Raw genomic sequence first — 19,168 nt, forward strand, 5'->3', positions numbered from 1 at the left:
CAGAGAGAGGCGACTCTACTGATCTCCACTCCCCCCCTCAATAAAAGTTAAGCTTCGGATTTCTTTGGATATTCCCAAAAAATGAAAGCAGTGTTGTCCTGGAGGATGGATATCCAACATGTAAGAAATGTGGAAGCAAAGTGGCTGCTAAAGGAGGCACACATCCAACATGTTTCGCCCATCTTCCTGAACACATCCCTCAGTGCAGAATCAATGTGTATGTGTCGTTTATAACTTTCAGGGTTTCCTCTAGGATTTTTTTCAGCAGCATCCCACTCCCCCACCATTATATGGTGAATGTTCTTTTAAATTGTAAAATCTATCAAACTTAACTTGAGTTTTTTAAATCTACCTTCCTCTCACTGTCTCTGTCCTAGGAATGGTTATTGTTTGAATTTTAGAGATTTCGATTCTGCTTATCAATACCGATTCTTATCGGAAATCTTCCTGCGACAAGCCATTAGACTGTACAATACCTCACCTCTGTCTGACAGAGACACTCTTGACTCTGTGTTTAACACAAATCCAGCACATTTTCAACTTCATGTCTTTTTTTTATGCACATGACTAGTAACTGTTTACACACTTTTTTTCATTGGTAAAAGCAATCTCAAAGTGCTAAATGATGACATAATATATAATGGTATGAACTCCTGGATTTTTTTCTCTCCCATTTGGAAGAACAGTTTGATGTATTCTTCTCTGAAGAGATTACTTTTTTAAAGGTCCTGCTCCTTTTTCCTCCTCATTTCTTTTGTTCAAATGGGAGGTGCTTTCTTATTTACTTTCAAATGGGAGACTTTTTACACATACTTCCAGAAGAGAGCATTTGTTAGACCAAACCAAAAAATCATTTCTATTTTCATTTATTTAAGGGTCATTCTAACTTATGATGATCCATCCATCCTTCGTCTACCGCTTTATCCATTAAGGGTCGCGGGGGGTACTTATGATGATGATAATAATAAAAATAATCGGGAAATACCGTATACCGTGATAGCTATGATATTTGCTGAGATGGTTGTCTTACCGTGAAAATCTCATACCGTTGCAACCCTAGTTTAGGTTCTAGAGTGCAGTATGATGATGTCATACTTCCTTGTTTGGTTTAGCATTAAAGAGCAGTGCATGCAGGCACTTCTTGAAATGTTATTGTTTACGTATTGCAACAGCTGGCATCTGGACTCACAGTGTTCACAACGGTTAACATTATGTAAGACAACTAATGGTTCGTCACACCAGACGAGTTGCTAATTTTCATGTTGCTTTATTCGCAAGCAAACATATGGCGTTAGTTTATTCTCAAAACTCACGCACGTACAAATAGGACTGAACGATTAATTGCATTTGCGATAGTATTGCGATATGATAAAACGTGATTTTCTAACGGCAAGGGACGCGATTACACGGGTCAGGTGATACGCGAGCGAGTTGAGCACTTTGTTCCAAGACCAAGCATCAGTCACGCTGCACTAACCTGCTGCGCAATGTCCTCAAACTGGACAGAACAGTCGGAAACTGATACAGCGGAGACTTTAGGTTTTAAAAAGTACGATGCTGCGCAGCATCAGGTGTTGTGCAGAACATACCGTGCTACCGTTGCTACTTCACGGGGAAACACCACCAACCGGCGCTTTTTCACAGCGCCACAGTGGCTAGATGACGAGTGTACGGCCAACAATCAGTGAAAGAAGTGACGAACACGGAACCACACGAGAGTTGTTTGAAACTGTTACTCCGTATGAAAATGTCTTACGTGGCACCGTGAGGTGACGAACACCGCGACTACACCGAGACAGACAGCTAACAGAGAGAGCTCTCTCCACTTATCCTCTTCAACACATCTTGCTCTCTGTCAGTGTGTGTGTGTGTGTGTGTGTGTGTGTTTGTGTATGCGCGTGCGCTACTTATAATCGCAAATCAAATCGCAATCGCAATATCTGTAAAAAAAAAATCGCGATTCGATATTTTCCCCAAATCGTTCAGCCCTACGTACAACCGTAATACGAGAGAGCAGATCAACACGCGAGGATAAAACACACGAGCATAAAACACACTCGCGAGGGAGCATTTCTGCTCTGCATGCGCGCAGAACGGCATCCTCGAGCGTAAAACCATTCTCGTTTGTGCTCTGATTGATTCATCCACCATAATACTAACACGTAAAAGGACCATAAACAACATGTGTCATAGGCTTATAGACTGTGGACAGCAGCAGTATATATGATCCACGAAGTAAGTAAGAAAAAAGAAAATAATTTACAATTGCTACAGGAAAATATAGACTCAATGCATAAGATAGTTATTTTCTTTATAAAATAAGAAAGATAGTTATTTCCTTGAAAAAGAAAATAACTATCTTATCCATTTTTTCTTTACAAATAAACATAACGAGAGCTACCAAGGAAATGGGACCAGTGTTTCAAAAAAATTGACATAAAATTGGAAAAGACAAAACCACAAACACAAAAACTAAATATTTTTAAATATATATTAAAATGTTATTATTATTGAATTTAATTATCTCTCTTTATATTCATATTCAGAAAAAAACGTCCTGCCATATTTCCTACATTTCCCCCCCCCCACACACACACACGCAGAAACTTTAGAACCCGCCCCACACTCAATATAGTAACACCCGTCATACTTATTTTGTTATGTATCCTTATTTATTTTACCATTAGTTTTCTCTTTTTTGTTTGACTGTGTCTATCTTATGTCTTACTGTCATTGTTGTAGCCCACCCTATATGTTTCTCACCAAACCTGTAAATATGTCTTGTCTCACTTGTTGTATCGTGCATTAAAAAATTGAAATAATAATAACTATCTTACTTACTTTGTGGATCAATAAACTGCTGCTGTCCACAGTCTATAAGCCTATGACACATGCTGTTTATGCTCCTTTTACATGTGTTAGTATTATAGTGGATGAATCAATGCAACTCTCTTTTTTGCAACTACTGACATTTCCCTGGCACATCCTTGAGTTTTGAGACTAAACTAACGGCTAAAGCTAGTGTCCAACTTCCTCGATCACTTTCTGCCGAGCCCTCTCCTTCTTCACCTGGTCATGATACAAATAGCAACCCAGTCGGGCTGCACACACACAGAGAGAATATTCGAGCTGCGTCGCACTACTAGCATCTAGTTGCGTATTTGCATTGACTTGATATGTACTCTACTCGCGCAAATAATTTGCTTCTCTTCCATTGTGAACGCACAATTGTAATGTGAGGCGGGGGCTCATAACTGTTGTATGTTTACCATCATTACTGTCCAAACTGTCAGCTGCTACAAAGTATTTTTCTAATTAATATTTTAAAACTACTGGTCTGTCACATTTAAATTAGTTTAAAGGGCAGTAAGCGATTTGAATCCAATGCACTGTTTGTAAAAAATCTGTGAATATTTCCTCAGGGTCTGCCAGCTGTCAGTTTTGTGTGTGCACTGAAAAAAAATCCTGGTTGTCCGCTCGGTCCTGGTTCTGTAAATCAAAAACCAAAAAATAGTGCGGACCGCAACACAACACTGTGTGCAGTTTGTCAACATCACTCTCTGACACCTTGAGAGACGTGCTAGCAAATTACGCTCCGACTAAGGGTTTTTTCCTAGAGGTTACGTTACATACATTTTTTTGGTTAGTGCATCAGTCTCCCAATTTCCCGAGGTTGGGGCTTCGTGGCCTGATCAGTGCAGTAAAATCATCAACAACAATAAAGAGAGAAGCAAGCTTTCTCCAAAATTGCTTACTGCCCATTTAAATGCACAATATGGACATGCATGTGTTTTGGCTCACTGTGTATGCAGCAACCTTGTTTGATGGTTTTCTAGCTGTTGTATTGAATTTAATATGGCATAGTTACTGACTAGGGGCTGCACGGTGGTGTGGTGGTCAGCACTTTTGCCTCACAGCAAGAAGGTTCTAGGTTCGAGTCCCGGTTCAAACCAACCAGGACCTTTCTGTGTGGAGTTTGCATGTTCTCCCCGTGTATGCGTGGGTTCTCTCCGGCTTCCTCCCACAGTCCAAAGACATGCCGTAGGTATGAATGTGAGAGTGAATGGTTGTTTGTCTCTGTATGTGGCCTTGTGATAGGCTGGCGACCTGTCCAGGGTGAACCCCGCCTCTCGCCCAATGTCAGCTGGGATTGGCTCCAGCCCCCCCGCGGCCCTTAAATGGATAAAGCTGTAGACGATGGATGGATGGATGGATAGTTACTGACTACCTTATGTCCGCTATGGTTGCCATGGCAGTAAGTTAGGGGCTTAGTCCACTTGATGACTTGCACCTCTGACTGATTCCAAGGACTAACATCTTGTTTTTTCTGCCAGTTCTAAGGAGTTAAAGTTAAAATAAGGCTAAATGCTCACATGCTGAAGTTGCCAGTGTCAGTTGTCAGAACATGACTGAAGAACCTTGTAACGGCATCACATTTATGGCAGCATGACCAGTGTGACCTGTTCTTACATTTACCAAACCCAGACACTGCCTGTGTCGAGCACCAGTCTGACATCAGTGCTCTCTTTTCCCCTGAAAGGGGAAACTCACACAGCATTCATCTTGGAATGCTGTGTGAGCATCATTCCAAGATGTTAGTCCTTGGAATCCGATAGCAGCTATCAGTCCTTATACGTGTCTTCACCAAACCACTTTTCGTGTTCATGTCGTCTCACGTACTCAATCCAACCTGTTTTAACAATGACCTCACCATACTGTTTTATGAAACTAAAAGTTTGTCATGATGTAACATCAATCAGATTTTTTTAGCTATTTTCCTTTCTCAGGCTTTATACACGTAATGAAATGCATTAACCATACATCAGCTGTGTTGTCATGAAACTGTTATGTCATGTGTTAAGAGGCTACAGAACAGGAAGTAAGTGAAGCTTGAGTGGACATTGTTATATTAACTTGTTCCAAGTTCAAGAACAAACCTTCAAGCTCAATAAACAAATGTTGTTGATTTGCGTTCAGAGTATTCTGGACTTTGACACTTTCAGCTGACCTTGTGTCTTTCCCTGTAGACAGTCTATGAAGGCAGGATATACAGTCTGAAAATAGAATGTGGACCCAGATACCCAGAGTACCCCCCTCTTGTCCGCTTTGTGAACAAGATCCACCTGAGCGGTGTACACAACTCAAATGGTTTGGTGAGTATACGAGTTCCATTACACATCCATCCGTTCTTTCCTGATTCATCAACGTTCTAGGGTGGTGATTGAATAAGATCATTACAATGCACCTGTAATTTACAAAAAAAAGTAGGGCTGTCAAATGAGTAAGTTTTTTAATCAGAATAATTACAGGGTAGCTGTGGAATAATTACGATTAATCACCATTTGTAAATATGCCCGAAAAATTATTATTATTTAGATTATTAAAAAAAAAATCATACTTAAAGATGACTTTATCCTAAACAATTTGGGCATCCTAAGATTCAAGGCATGGTTGAAAAAACGTTTTTCTTTTCTTTTTTATATCAAACAAATTACCGCACCTTTCCATCTAGTTCCACCTATTGACACTCTGGGTGATGTTGGCGTACATGAGTTGACATGTCTGAAGTAATCCCACTGAGACAGATGCAACGGATGCTACACACCGTTGTTCTAATGACATTACTAGCCATGTTGCAACGAGCTAGCTTAGCGTAGCGTACCTCCCGAAGTCTGGAGTTAAATATTTTGCTTTGGGGAGAGGAGGAGCAGATAGCATGCTCACGCTGCCATCTTCCTATATGGAACGCATTAACGCTTGCTATCTGCTACCAGTGAGAGCTCCTGCTGCCTGCTGAGTTTTAGACTTCCCTTCTGTTTCAGTCTAAGTGGGAGCATTTAGCTTTCAGATTTGCCATAACATCCATCTCAGGTAAACTGATCACATGTGATTAGGGGTGCAACAGATCACAAAACTCATGGTTTGGATCGTTCCGCGCATTTTGAGTCACGGATCGGATCAGCAAAAAAAAAAAGGAGACAAATATAATTTTGCTTTCCAGAACACATCAAGCAGATAACCTTTGCCCATGTTCTCAAATGAAAACAACCTTCAAATCTGGTGTTTAATTAAAATCTTTAAATAGAATATGCAATAAATTAAAGTGTAATTTGAGGCATGAATCACTGAATCTGGAGGGAGGGAGAGATGTTAACTTTCTCGCTGCAGGAGTTGGACCAATACCCTCCCCAACAGTGAGGCAAAGGACACAGAGACTTCTTTTAAACTTATTTATTAGATCAAGATAGACAGCAACCGGCACCGCACATTAAAGCCCCAGTGTGTAATTTATGTAATTTTTTGGCGGCATCTGGTGGTAAAGTTGCAAACCGCAACCAACTGAGCACCCGAAGGGACACTTTATTTTTGGTGCACCGCTGATTCCATTTCTGGTTTCCGGCAGAGCTCAAAATTCAACGCAAATGAGACGTATTCTGGACCGTTTTGTGCAACCGTCTTCAACGCGATGTAGCAGACATTTAGACTGACACGGAGGTCGGGTCCAGCTCATGTAACTATATTTAAATAATTCAGAGTGGACGAAAAGTTCTTTGTTGCAGGTGATTATACATACACACATAGTTATGGACAATACATTAAATTTCTGTGAATAAGTTTTTCTAAATATTACACAGTGTAGCTTTAACTGGTACTGGTATATTATGTGATAATAAAATATTTAAATATATAATATAGATCTGTGGCACAATTAAATAAACAATAGAGAATGTTGTGATGGATTTTTTTCCATCATCACATGGTATATCATACAGCTTAAGTCTTGAGCAGTAGACCACAGTTGTGGTGGTGTACTGTGGTATTTTACCAACATGCCACATATATTGGCGGTAACATTTGCTTATTACTGTTGGTTATTATTTAATATATACTTAATAAGCTATGAAACAAATTGGGGTCTACACAGTGTGTTTATTTGTGCAAACCACCACCTTCGGTGTTACTGCCCTGTAGTTGTTAGTTGTTTGGTCTCTCATGAAAGCTCTGACCACCAAAACATGTTTTCAATATGTTAATATTAATTTTAAAATTTTTGCTGAACTCTAACACAACCAGCAGCTAGTGACTGTACACATGAACCCTGAACATGAGGTTGCCCAGTAACCATCTTTTGTCCTCCTCATCTGGCACTCCCGGCAGGTGGACATAAAGGCACTGACATCGCTGTCCAGGTGGAAGACCTCCTACAACATCCGCATGGTGCTGCAGGAGCTCAGACAGCACATGATAATGAAAGAGAACAACAGGCTGTCCCAGCCACCTGAGGGCCAGGTGTACAGCAACTGAGGCTCCTGGTGCTCACACTGTGTACACACACACACACACACACACACACACACACACACACATGTCTCTCTCTCTCTCTCTCTCTCTCTCTCTCTCTCTCTCTCTCTCTCTCTCTCTCTCTCTCTCTCTCAACTCCCGCTTTGGGAGCCTCTGATTGAACCGAGAGGGATGTGTAGGCAAACCAGACCTCCTAACCCAGTGCCCTGTCACCACGGTGCAGACCAAACACCATGAAACAAAAATACTGTACAACTTGCTATTGTTATTTTTTTTATCACCTTTGTGTACAGATTGAAAAATACCAAAGGACCTGATTGACCGTACCAGTCGTGTGTGTGTGTGTGTGGATCCTTCATGCCAAGTGGGGGCTGTTAGTGCTGGGTACATGGGTATTGTAGTCAGGGATTTCAATCAATTCGCTACACAGCAACACAAATATACTGTACCTGTATAAGCCCGGCTAAAATATAGATGTTAAAGGGGCAGTAAGTGTTTTTGGAAACAATAGATGTTTTGTAAAAATCAGCAAATTTTTCCTCCTGGTCGCCTGTCGGTTCTGTGCGCGCCCGTACAAAATCTGGATTTTCGGCTCAGCCATTGCTCTGTAAATTGAAAACAATATAAGTGGCTTGGGTCGCACAACACAACACTGAGTGCAGTTTGTAAACCTCACTCGTCAACACATCAAGAGACCCGCTAGCGAGTGTCGCTGCAACTCCACGGTTTTGGCCTAGTGGTAAGCGTGCTTCGTCTTTCAGGCGATGCTAGTCTCAAATCTCCCAGGTTTTGCGATCCCGACAATGTGAATTTCACGGGCCTTTCCTTTAAATGAGCGCATCTTTGGTACATTGGAATAAACTGCTACTAGACATTCAGCTATGTATTTATCAACAGGGCACTGCTGACTCATCATTCATGCTCTCAGACTTGTCCTCAGTGTGCCATATGGTTCATAGCCCTTTGTGATGGTGATTGAATATTAGCAGCCTTTGGGGGGGGGGGTGTCTTTTTGTTTGTTCTTTTTTTTTGTCTTTGGGTCGACTCACATCTCCAAGGAGTTATCTCCTCTCACATACAGTGAATTCCCACTGCACACAATGTATGGCTTGATATGTTTATTTTATAACAGGTTGAATCCAATCAGGGGTTTGTGACCTTTCGCATGGTTTTATTTGAATTAAACGTTATTACTTTTTGCACGTGTTTGTGTGGTGATTCTCTGCGGATAATTTCATTAGGCTGTATTTCATGTGAGTATTAAAAGTATTTTTATTACAGATTTATCATTTAAGTCATTTACAAAGTAAAACTGGCAACATGTTCAACATCCATTCCCTCTAATATCAGCTTGCTTAGTGTGTATGTATGCGTGTGGCAGAGGCAATAATAAATGGACGAGCCTTCAATCACTCTAATTGTATCTGCTGTGATGGACCAGCTCTCCATCAGGCCAACTATTAAAGAGTAAAAAAGCAGAAGACAACATGGTATCTCACTCAATCGGCATAATTGTATGTGAACAGCTGCCATTCACCCTTGGATCCATGTGACACACTGACAAAGGACTAACAAGTAGATCTGTAAAAGTGTTTCCCCTCTGTCTTGGACACATCACCTACTTTGATCAAACTTGTTAAGGATTAGTAGTAGGACTGAGTGTTGGCTGGTCATATGTATGTGTGTGTGTGTGTGTCTGTATATATATATATATATATATATATAAATATATATATATGTATATATATAAATAAATGTGTGTGTGTGTGTGTTGGTGTGTGTGCCGGAGTGAAATTAAAGTGCATTATCTGAGAGTTTCTTTGCTTTGAGGCTGCAGGCTTTGTATTGAATGTTCTGCGCCCAATGTATGATTGTTAAAAATGTAAAATTAGAAGTACTTCCGTGTTTTCCTTTGCCTAACTTTTGCCATCAGTTTCCTTGAACTTAATTTCGAAAGTTGGACCACGTCCCTGTGAAAATCTGCATTCACACTGTTTCTGTAATTAACTCCTTTGGTCTGATTGCACTTCATTTGTCACATTCACAGATAAGGCATCAGGACGAGTGTAGACCAGTTGTGGGAGGTGTCAGATGTTCACTTCTACACACACACACACACACACACACACACACACACACACACACACACACACACACACACACACACACGCACGCACACACATTCTCCTGCATGACCCAGAGTGTGTTCAGGCCTGAGACCATTACCTCCCTGCTGCTGCTAAATACTGTCATGGACCAAACACAAAGAGGACAAGCACAGGAGAACGTTTTTCCAAAATGGCACCTCTCCTTTATAATGCGAACCAAAATGTATATAGATACATTGGTCACATACGGTGTGATAAGATGCAATCTGATACAATTCTTACTTTAATTTAGACATTTATTTGATAAATTGAATAGATTTTTCATAAAAGAACCAGGGAAGCCCAAGTATTGTTAATTTATGACAGAAAAAAGGAAGACAAAATATGTTTTTGTGTTTATTACTTGAATGGGCACAGAAGTTGACTCTGTCTGGCACACCCATGCCTAGGTGTCTTACTTCTGGAAGTTAGTTATGAGGAGAGATGTGAGAAAAGAAAGAAAAGCCGTTTCCCTTCTTAGTCCTGTTATTAGCTTGTTTGAACCGGACCCTTCAACACCCAAACTGTACGAGATAAATAGCATAACCATTAGGACTGCAAAAGGCCAAATTTATAAAAAAAATTGTGTCCTGTAATGACCTCATTTATGTGATTAAGTTTTTCATACTGTTACATTCATTAATACTGCATACATTTTCCATTTCTTCTTTATTGGCCCCCTTTTGTAAACACTCTATTGTGAAACTGTTAAATAGGTTTAATAAAAGGGCTATATCTCCAGTTTTTTCGACAGCATATTCAACCTACACTTGGTATCCATTATGTTCAGACTGAATGGGCTGAAGCTCAGAGCCTGAAGAACAGACTGTAACAGTCCAAACACTTACAGGTTGTATAATACCAGCAATAATATTACACTGTTTGCCATTAAAATGAGAGAATGCTGCTGTTATGATAAACTAAACTATTTTTGTCAATTCAAAACAATAGACTATCTGGACAGGTAATGTTCTAGGAAATAATATATTGTAACAGCCTGTGAGCAACAGGCTATACGATCCCATTTTATCTTGGCGCTTAACTTAATCACTTGAACAATCAATATGATATGATTTCATTCATTTCATTTTTTACTCTTCTGGTCAAAATTTAAAAAAGAAATTGCTGTCTAGGTTTAATCTGGAAGAAGTCATCACTCTTTTGGAGCACAAGTGTTTTTGTACTGAAGTTTGTGTGGATTGGACAATTAGTCAACAATATGGGGTGTCTAGTCAGGACACGGGAGGCACAAATATCCTTTGATTGGTTTATTGTGAACTCAAACGGAATATACAGATGCACAGGAACTATTACTTTTCTTTTAGTTAGGAGTGTGAAAGTAGAGAAAAATAAAATACATCGTATTATGCCACTTGGGCTATACTATCTCTACAATTAACTCTTATACATGGGAATAACAACTGCTGCAAAGGATAAAAGAACTGTTTAACGAGAAATACATTTTATAACTACCAACAGGTTAAATATCACCACAATACACAAAACACTACTCACTTGTGGTCAGGGATGCACATGAACTGATGAATCAACTGAATCCACTGACTTTCTAACAATCTAACTCTTAATTAGGCAGACAGCTGTTCACTACAGATCAGCATGAGCTATGAGTGTGTGTGAAGGGGTGTGGCTTAAAATGGCTCGATAAGCCTGGCTGCTTTCGTAACTTCTCATTCCTTGAGCCTTTTGTACAGTACATATATGTATATATATATCCTAAAAAAAATTAAAATAAATTAATAATATTTATTTTTATTTTTTATATTTTAGGAGACAGGGTTGCCCTATGAAGCTTGCCTGAAATTATTAGCGTATGCCCTCTCACATCCCCAAGAACAATCTAACTCTTAATTAAGCAGACAGCTGTTCACTACAGATCAGCATGAGCTGTGTGTGTGGGGGCTTAAGCTGGCTGCTCTCGTAACTTCTCATTCCTTGAGCCTTTTGCACAGCCGCCCCCTAAATTCATGGTGTGAATTAGTTCCTGAAAGGCTCAACTGTCCACAGTGGCTCTTGCTGGGGCATACTCTGGGATGGCGGGTAACTCAATGAGCTTGGCCACTGGTCTTGTGTAGGTCCTCTCGTCTACCTTCACCTCAGCAGTCCGCACCTTCCCATCGGCACTCCTGATGGTCTTCGTGACCCGAAGACCGACTTAGGATGTCGGACTCAGGGTATAACACAGGAGGGAGTGAGGAGTCGGGCCGCCCCATGAGGAGGTAGTTGGGGGTGACTGGGGAAGAAAGGCCGGACCTTGACTAAATTGTTTTGGCTTGGCTAGTTCAGACAGCGTCATTCCTCTGGTGACGGCATCTGCCGGGTTATTCTGCGCATCCACGTACTTCCATGACTGGTGATATGTCAGCTCTTGGATCTCAGATACATGGGTCCTGACAAACACCTTGTATCTGCAGGACTCTGACTGAATCAGGGCAAGCACCGTGGTGGAGTCCGACCACAGCACCGTCTCTCACCTGAAAAGAGTGAGCTCTTTCTGGATCAACTGGGTGAGCTGAGCTCCGGTCAGAGCAGTGCAAAGTTCAAGACGGGGCATTGACTGCTGTTTCTTTGGCGCCACTCTCGAACGAGCTAGCACGAAGGCCACATGGACTTGGCCATGAGGATTTTCACCACTTAGGTAAGCGACTGACCCGTAGGCTGACTCTGATGCATCACAGAATACATGACGCTCAATGGTAAGGGAACTTACATCAACGTCTGGTGGGAAGTAGCACCTGGGCAGGCTGACTGTTTGGAGCTCGGGGATTTCTTCTTCCCATGTGGTCCAGGCTCGGAGGAGATCGGTGGGTAAATGTGGGTCATCCCATTCCCAGTCTTTGGCCCACAGTCTCTGGACCATTACTTTAGCCCTCGTGGTGAAAGGCAGGATATGACCTGAGGGGTCATACTGGCTTGCTAGTATCTTATAGATATTTCGCATGGTTGTCTGTCTTGGAGGAACTGGGCGATGTCTGTAGTGGAGAGTATCCTCTATGAAGTGCCAAATGAGGCCTAGAGTCATCTCTTGAGCTTCCCCATGGCTCTGGGAAACCCATCTTGCACTATTGTCAGACTTGGCCTCCCTGGGTAAGTTGCAGACCACCTCTGGGTGGTTACTGGCCCACTGGCAGATTTTGAAGTGACCTGTGGTTAGGAGGGCTCTCAGTTTGGCTACAAGGCTAGTAGCTTCTTCATCAGTTGGCAGGCATTGCAGAAAATTGTCCACATATAAACAACTTCTACACTGTGGCGGATGTCTTCTCCTGGTTGGCTGTGACGTGTCTTTGGAGAGCAAAGATTGCGCAACAGGGACTGCATGTCGTCCCGAAGGAAAGGACCTCCCACTGATACACTGGCGGTGGTTCATCGGTCTTCAGGTCCCTCCAGAGGAACCTAAGCAGGGGCTTATCTCTGTCCAACAGGCGAACCTGATGAAACATCTCTTTGATGTCTCCACTTATTGTGACTCAATGCTCTCTGAAAAGTAGGAGTACTCCAAGGAGTGAAGGTCATAAAGCTAGGCCAGGTAGCAGATACTTGTTCAAGCTCTGTCCACTAAGCTGGTAGGTGCAGTTGAACACAAACCGGTCTTTGCCGTTATGTCTTACCATGTGATGAGGCAGGAACCATGACACTTTGTAGGTGTCAACTTGGTGACTTACCCGGCTATCTCCAGTTTCTTAATCTCGTCCTTGTAGGTATTTGCATGCTGTTGGTCTTGGGCTAACCTCTTTTCTGTGTTCCGCAGGTTATTCATCATAACTTCCTTTGGAACTCTAAGCTGGGGCATAGTTTGGACATGCAGGAGGAGAGTAGCATAACGATGCACTCCCTTGACCTCTACCCAAATCGTCTCGGCCTCCAACCGTCCACAGAGTACTTGTCCTGATTGGATCTGGTTGCCGACCTTTCAGTCTTGAAAGGCAGCGTATCCAACTGCCACAGCCATTCAACTTGACTAATCAGCTCAGCAGAAGGGGAGGTGGAAAGCTGTTGATGCAGGTACTTTGCTGGACCATGGAGCATCCAGCCAAGTTTAGTCTTTACTGCTGCAGGGCAGCCAGGGGGGCCCAGGTGCACTGGCTCAATTGGTATATCAGATCAGCATGGTCAGATCCAATCAGGAGGGTTGTGTTGAGCTCCATTAATGGGCGGGATCACCAAGCCTCATAGGTGACGATACTTATTCTGGAGCTGGGAAACCAGGTAGCTGTATTGAGACAGGCCTAGGTGTTTACCTGTGAAGGCGCCATGAATGGGGAACCTCTTGGTGGGCTGTGAGGCTGGATCAATGGTGAAGGAGACACGTGATCCTGGCAGTGTCTTGGTATATTGGCGGATAGTGCGTAAAGTCAGGTCTTCTGCTTGACCCAGTATTTCCAGGTGGCTTGCTGCAGAGGAGAGCAAGATGGTTTTCTCTGAGCCATCATCTAGCACTGCATATGTGTTGAACACTCTGTCCTGGTAGTGAAGGTTGACTCTGACAATCTTCAGGAGCACTCTGCTTTAACCGCTTGGCTGATCTAGGTAGTGAGTCTCTGCTGTTGATGTGATGGTGGGCACATTCTCACTCCTCTGGTTGACCTCATGCAGGACGGAGAGATGTTTGGACTTACAAAGCCGACATGGCTTCTTCAGGTCATAGGAAGAGGCGAAGTGAGTACAACCACATCTCCAGCATCTTTTCTTGGCTTTGATCAACCTCACTATCTCCTCTTTGGTCAGCTTAGCGAAATGCTCACATTGGTTGAGGTAGTTGTCTGACTCACAGTAAGGGAAATGTATCTTACTTTTACCTTGTGTCTGGACAGGAGGAGCTGCTTTTGAGGTCATGTCAGATGGAGGGTCTTTAAAGCTGTCTGTCCCATGCTTCACCGTTGTGACGTTTGTCTTGGATTTGTATTGCTTAAAGTCTTTCTTGTCTCTCTCGATGTTTAGTTGAAGAGAGGGCTCAATTTCAAGGCAGAGGTTCCCAACTTTGCTAATTCTTGATGCCAGGTGAAACCTGTGGCGGGGGGTAGGGGGTTGGTGAACGTGGTGATGATCCAACTCTGGGCGAACCTGTTGGCTGTTGTTGGTGATATGTGACTCGGCTGATAGGCAGGGGCAATGAACACTTTGGCTGGTGGCTTAATTCTACCGTTGCACCTGGCTGATCCTCATCCTGGTAATATTCTGATTGGCATGGGCGAACTGGTGTCTGATGCGTGGAGGACAGAGTTGTGGATCTCGGGTAATGGCACTGCAGGACGAACTCCAAAAGCTCTGTTTGCTTCCTGGCCGTTCTGCTGCCGGGGTGCTCTCCAAACCTTGATGAAAAATGGCTTCATGCACATTCTGCATTGATGATGTGCTTCTAGTAGGACTGAGAAGCTCTCTCTCCTCTTCGTGCCTGTGCATCTGCGCTTTTCTAAATCGATCCGACTAAATAATCATCTAGGTGCCTCGGGGGCTGCACTGTGCGTTTGGGACGCACGGATGGTTAAGCAGGTAGGCTGGTTACTTCTCTACCGGTTGCCATATCGTTGACTATTATCCGGCTCGAAGGACCATAAATTGTACTGAAACTTGTGTGGTTTGGAAAATTAGTCAACAATATGGGGTGTCTAGTCAGGACACGGGAGGCACGAATATCCTTTGATGGGTTTATTGTGAACTCAAACAGGATATACAGATGCACAGGCACTATAACTTTTCTTTTAGTAAGGAGACTGTGTTTCTAAAAGGAGAGAAAAATAAAAGACATCGAATTATGCCACTTGGGCTATACTATCTCTACAATTAACTCTTATACATGGGAATAACAACTTCTGCAAAGGATAAAATAACTGTTTAACGAGAAATAAATATCATAACTACCAATAGGTTAAATATCACCACAATAAAAAAAACAGTACTCACTTGTGGTCAGGGATGCACACGAACTGAGGAATCAACTGAATCCACTGACTTTCTAACAATCTAACTCTTAATTAGGCAGACAGCTGTTCACTACAGATCAGCATGAGCTATGAGTGTGTGTGTGTGTGTGTGTGTGTGTGTGTGTGTGTGTGTGTGTGTGTGTGAAGGGGCGTGGCTTAAGATGGCTCGATAAGCCTCGCTGCTTTCGTAACTTCTCATTCCTTGAGCCTTTTGTAGAGTACATATATGTATATATATATATATCCTAAAAAATTTTAAAAATAAATTTAAAATAAATTAATAATATTTATTTTTATTTTTATTTTTTATATTTTAGGAGACAGGGTTGCCCGTTGAAGCTTGCCTGAAACTATTAGCGTATGCCCTCTCACATCCCCAAGAGCTTTACTGAATCTTCTGAATGGAGGATGCCATGAATGGTGTACACAATTCGGGGTTTGTTTTGTGCTTAAAACTCTGTCCGACAACTCTTGGAGGCTGATTTTGAGGTGTTGTTGTTAAGAACCTTTCATAACCTTCCACTGCTTAACAAAATGAGCAATAAACTGGAGTGAGTGTTTGGGAAATGGAGTCATCTGAATGGGGATCAATAGGGCTTTAAATTTCACTTCCAGTGTGTGTCTGACACCTCCTATGGCCTGGTCTGGCCTGGCGTAGCTTTGTGGCATGGATTGTTGTAAGGTGACGGAATGTCCCCCGGCCCCCAACAATATAACCCTCCATCCACTTCACCCCCTTCCTCACACATACGCACGCTCCCTCACAGCCATTATGAAACCCCAGCAGATGGCAGGAGACAAAAGGTGTGTGAGCGTGAGTGGCTGCCACCTCTTCCAACACCCCCTCACTTTTTCTAGTGAGCCCCACAACAGTCTTTTGCCGTTGAGGTACAGCCGGAACCCGCTGAGACTTCTTTCTCACCCCACCTTTCCAACCCTGAATCACGCGTACACTTCCTTGAACGTGCCTCTCAATTGCAACAAATTACAGCGCTTACACCATCCCTTATTCATGCAGGTGTAGCGATTTAGTCTTGATTTCTCTCTCCTAGCTAGACAAGCTCCTTTAATGCAGAGACATTAGCCTAAATGATTCCATGTGTCCTTTATCAGGCGAGAGCTTCCATTCGGGGCCCGGCTGCAGGTAATTCTCCTTTTGACAGTGCAATTGAACTGGCCAGCGCTAAAGGGCTATTTGGCGAAGAGCCATTTAATGTAAGTGCTCTCAAGGCCAGCAAATGACACTTGTAGAGACAATGTCACCCCCACTGACACCATCAGTTGATTGTGTATTGAACAGAAATCGGGGAGAAAGGTAGGCCCCCAGGCCAGAAATATGCAGGATTATTGGCAGAGCAAAGTCCAAGGCGAGTGTCTCGGAAACAGTGAATTCAAGAGGGTGCTGCGGAGGTCTCTGTCAATACCAAGTGCCAAGGACACCAGGACAGGGACTGTGAGTTGATAAACTGTCTTATTTCACTAATGCTTGCTGCATGATCTTTTTTAAAGCCTGCAGCAGAGTACACACACCATCTCTAGAAATGTTCTCAACATGCCAGACGATGTCCTTGTACAGACTGAGCTCCTGTAAAGAGGCACGTTATAAGAAACACAACAAAAGATCAATGAAATCAACCAATTCTCCTGAAGAAGGATCTAAACCAGGGCTTTTCCTTTGAAGGAATAATTCAGCATTTTGGGAAAGATGCTTACTTCCTAGAGACATAGGTAACAAAATCAATATCAATCTTATGTGAGCTAGAGTCAGGATGTGGTTGGTTTTAAATCAGAAATTGTTTTTATCTATTTTTTTCATGTATAGATTGAATGGGCTATTTGAAAATGTTTTCAAAATGCTACATAGCCAAAATTAGCATGAACAGCTTTTAGCAGTATAGCAGAAAAGTTGCGAGTTCAAAAACTTTTCCTTTACTCACCATAGGCTGTGTCCAGCAGCGGAAATCAACAGAAATGTCAAATCTTTTTGCTTCTATCACCGGGTAACTAGCAATGTTGATTATGCCTTTGCTTTTACTGCATTGTTATCACGGTCTGTATGTAAGAATGGACGAAGTCCCCAGGTCTGGAAAATTAGGCCAGGTGGAAGTGCCTGAAGCCTGTGTTCTCTAGAATCACCAGCAGAGGGTGACTCAATGGTTGCAAAAAGTCAGTTTCTACAGAAGTCTATAAGAAAATGACTCCACTTCTCACTTGATTTATAACGTCAGTAAACATTTTGAGGAGTTAATGGTTCAATCGCTAGTTTTAAGTCTTCAATACTGTTGAGGAATTTTCCGTCTATCCTCCCTGACAAACTGTTAAGACGAGTCTTCTCAGGCACCAAGCAAGGTCATCTCATCTGTGCCTAAACAATAATTGAGGTGATGTCTCACTCGAAGTGTCATAGTCGCGGAGAGATGACGACATTACTGCAAACTAAATACACTACAGAGACCGGGGATGGGTGAACTATCTTGGGACTCCGAACACTGAACCTGTTGATCTGTGTAGCGAACCGGAAGTCTCCTCAGTATTGAGCGCATATAATAAATACTTCTGCTTAATATATCCACGGTTTCCATCTCACTGAATAGGCATCCACTCCATCAATTATTCCATTTTAGCTGTGTCTGGCGAACAGGACTCTAAATTATTCCATTTCAAATACTGCATGATGTTAATTTTGTGAATTGCTTTCATTTAGAGTAAAATAGACGATTAAGCGGTTTTAAAAACAAATAAGCACTACAATACAATAAAAGACACTACATCTACCGCTCTGTTCCTTCGCTTTTGTCAAGAGAAAGTTGAGATCTCGCTCTCGACACGAATACAGGGCACATGCCTGGTATGGACAGAGATAAACAGTCCACTTCACAATTGAGGTAACAAAGAGAGAAATATGAGAAACTCAATCATGAAAGCATTGCAAGCCAAAGTAATAAAGATGTCATGATAAATAACTGTGTGGGAGAACGAATCACAAACATGTAACCGCTATAACAAAGAGTTGATTTAGAAACAAAGTACTGAAATAATGTATGAATTAATGTGATCAACAGAAGAGATGATTTTATAAGAAATGTACTGAAGACTGTGTAATGTAACCTCATATGACCGCTCACAAGAGAAAAGCAGAAGTGCTCAGTTAAGGATCGAGGGGATTTCAAATATTGGGTAATACAGAAAGCAGCACAGAGAATGGGTGATGTGTATTGATAAAGATCAACCAAGATTGTGCCATAGTCATTGCATTAATGCTACTGCTAAAACACATTCGGCACGTACACCGGAAAGAGGGGAAGAGTCAGAAATGTCTTAATGTTGCCATAAAAGGGAAGAATTAAACGTTAAGAGTTGTTATTGGATTAACACCAAACGCAACGACGGTCAAGGGGGAAGGCTGAAGTTTGCTGTCCTAAAAAGATGTATAAAAAGACGCCGAGCAGTGCGGCTCGGGGTTAGTCGTCGGAGCTCTTCGCAAGACACCATGGACGGAGGAAGTGGACATCCAGCCGACATCTGCTGAGGACGAGACTTCAGGACATCTTCCACAGTTCTGCGAGAGGAGGACTAACCGCTGCGCCCTTGAGCTGTGGATGACAATTCGGACACTTGAAGACTCTCTCCCCGTTCACTCCGCTGGACATGAGATAGATACTGAACACGGACGGTTTGGACTTTGTACGGAGTCAAGCGGCTGCAGAAGGACTTCTATCTCCCGGCGGGAAGGGCGTTGTCCCCAAGGCCAGGGGACTCGTTCCCTCCAACCAACATCAA

At 42.5% G+C, this 19,168-nt stretch overlaps 1 protein-coding gene across 2 annotated transcripts in view; it reads left to right on the forward strand.

The window, feature by feature from the left end:
* LOC118309634 (ubiquitin-conjugating enzyme E2 variant 2) overlaps positions 1 to 8,500 on the forward strand; it is a 17,695-nt gene extending 9,195 nt beyond the window's left edge. For both annotated transcript variants that reach the window (XM_035631995.2, XM_035631994.2), the window contains exons 3-4: positions 5,028 to 5,153; positions 7,159 to 8,500. In XM_035631995.2, coding sequence (XP_035487888.1) covers positions 5,028 to 5,153; positions 7,159 to 7,305 — 273 coding nt within the window. In that variant the 3' untranslated portion in view covers positions 7,306 to 8,500. The remainder of the gene's footprint in view (positions 1 to 5,027; positions 5,154 to 7,158) is intronic.
* Positions 8,501 to 19,168: the final 10,668 nt, after the last annotated feature.

Source organism: Scophthalmus maximus, chromosome 6 (assembly GCF_022379125.1).
Source record: "Scophthalmus maximus strain ysfricsl-2021 chromosome 6, ASM2237912v1, whole genome shotgun sequence".
Taxonomy (NCBI): Eukaryota; Metazoa; Chordata; class Actinopteri; order Pleuronectiformes; family Scophthalmidae; genus Scophthalmus; species Scophthalmus maximus.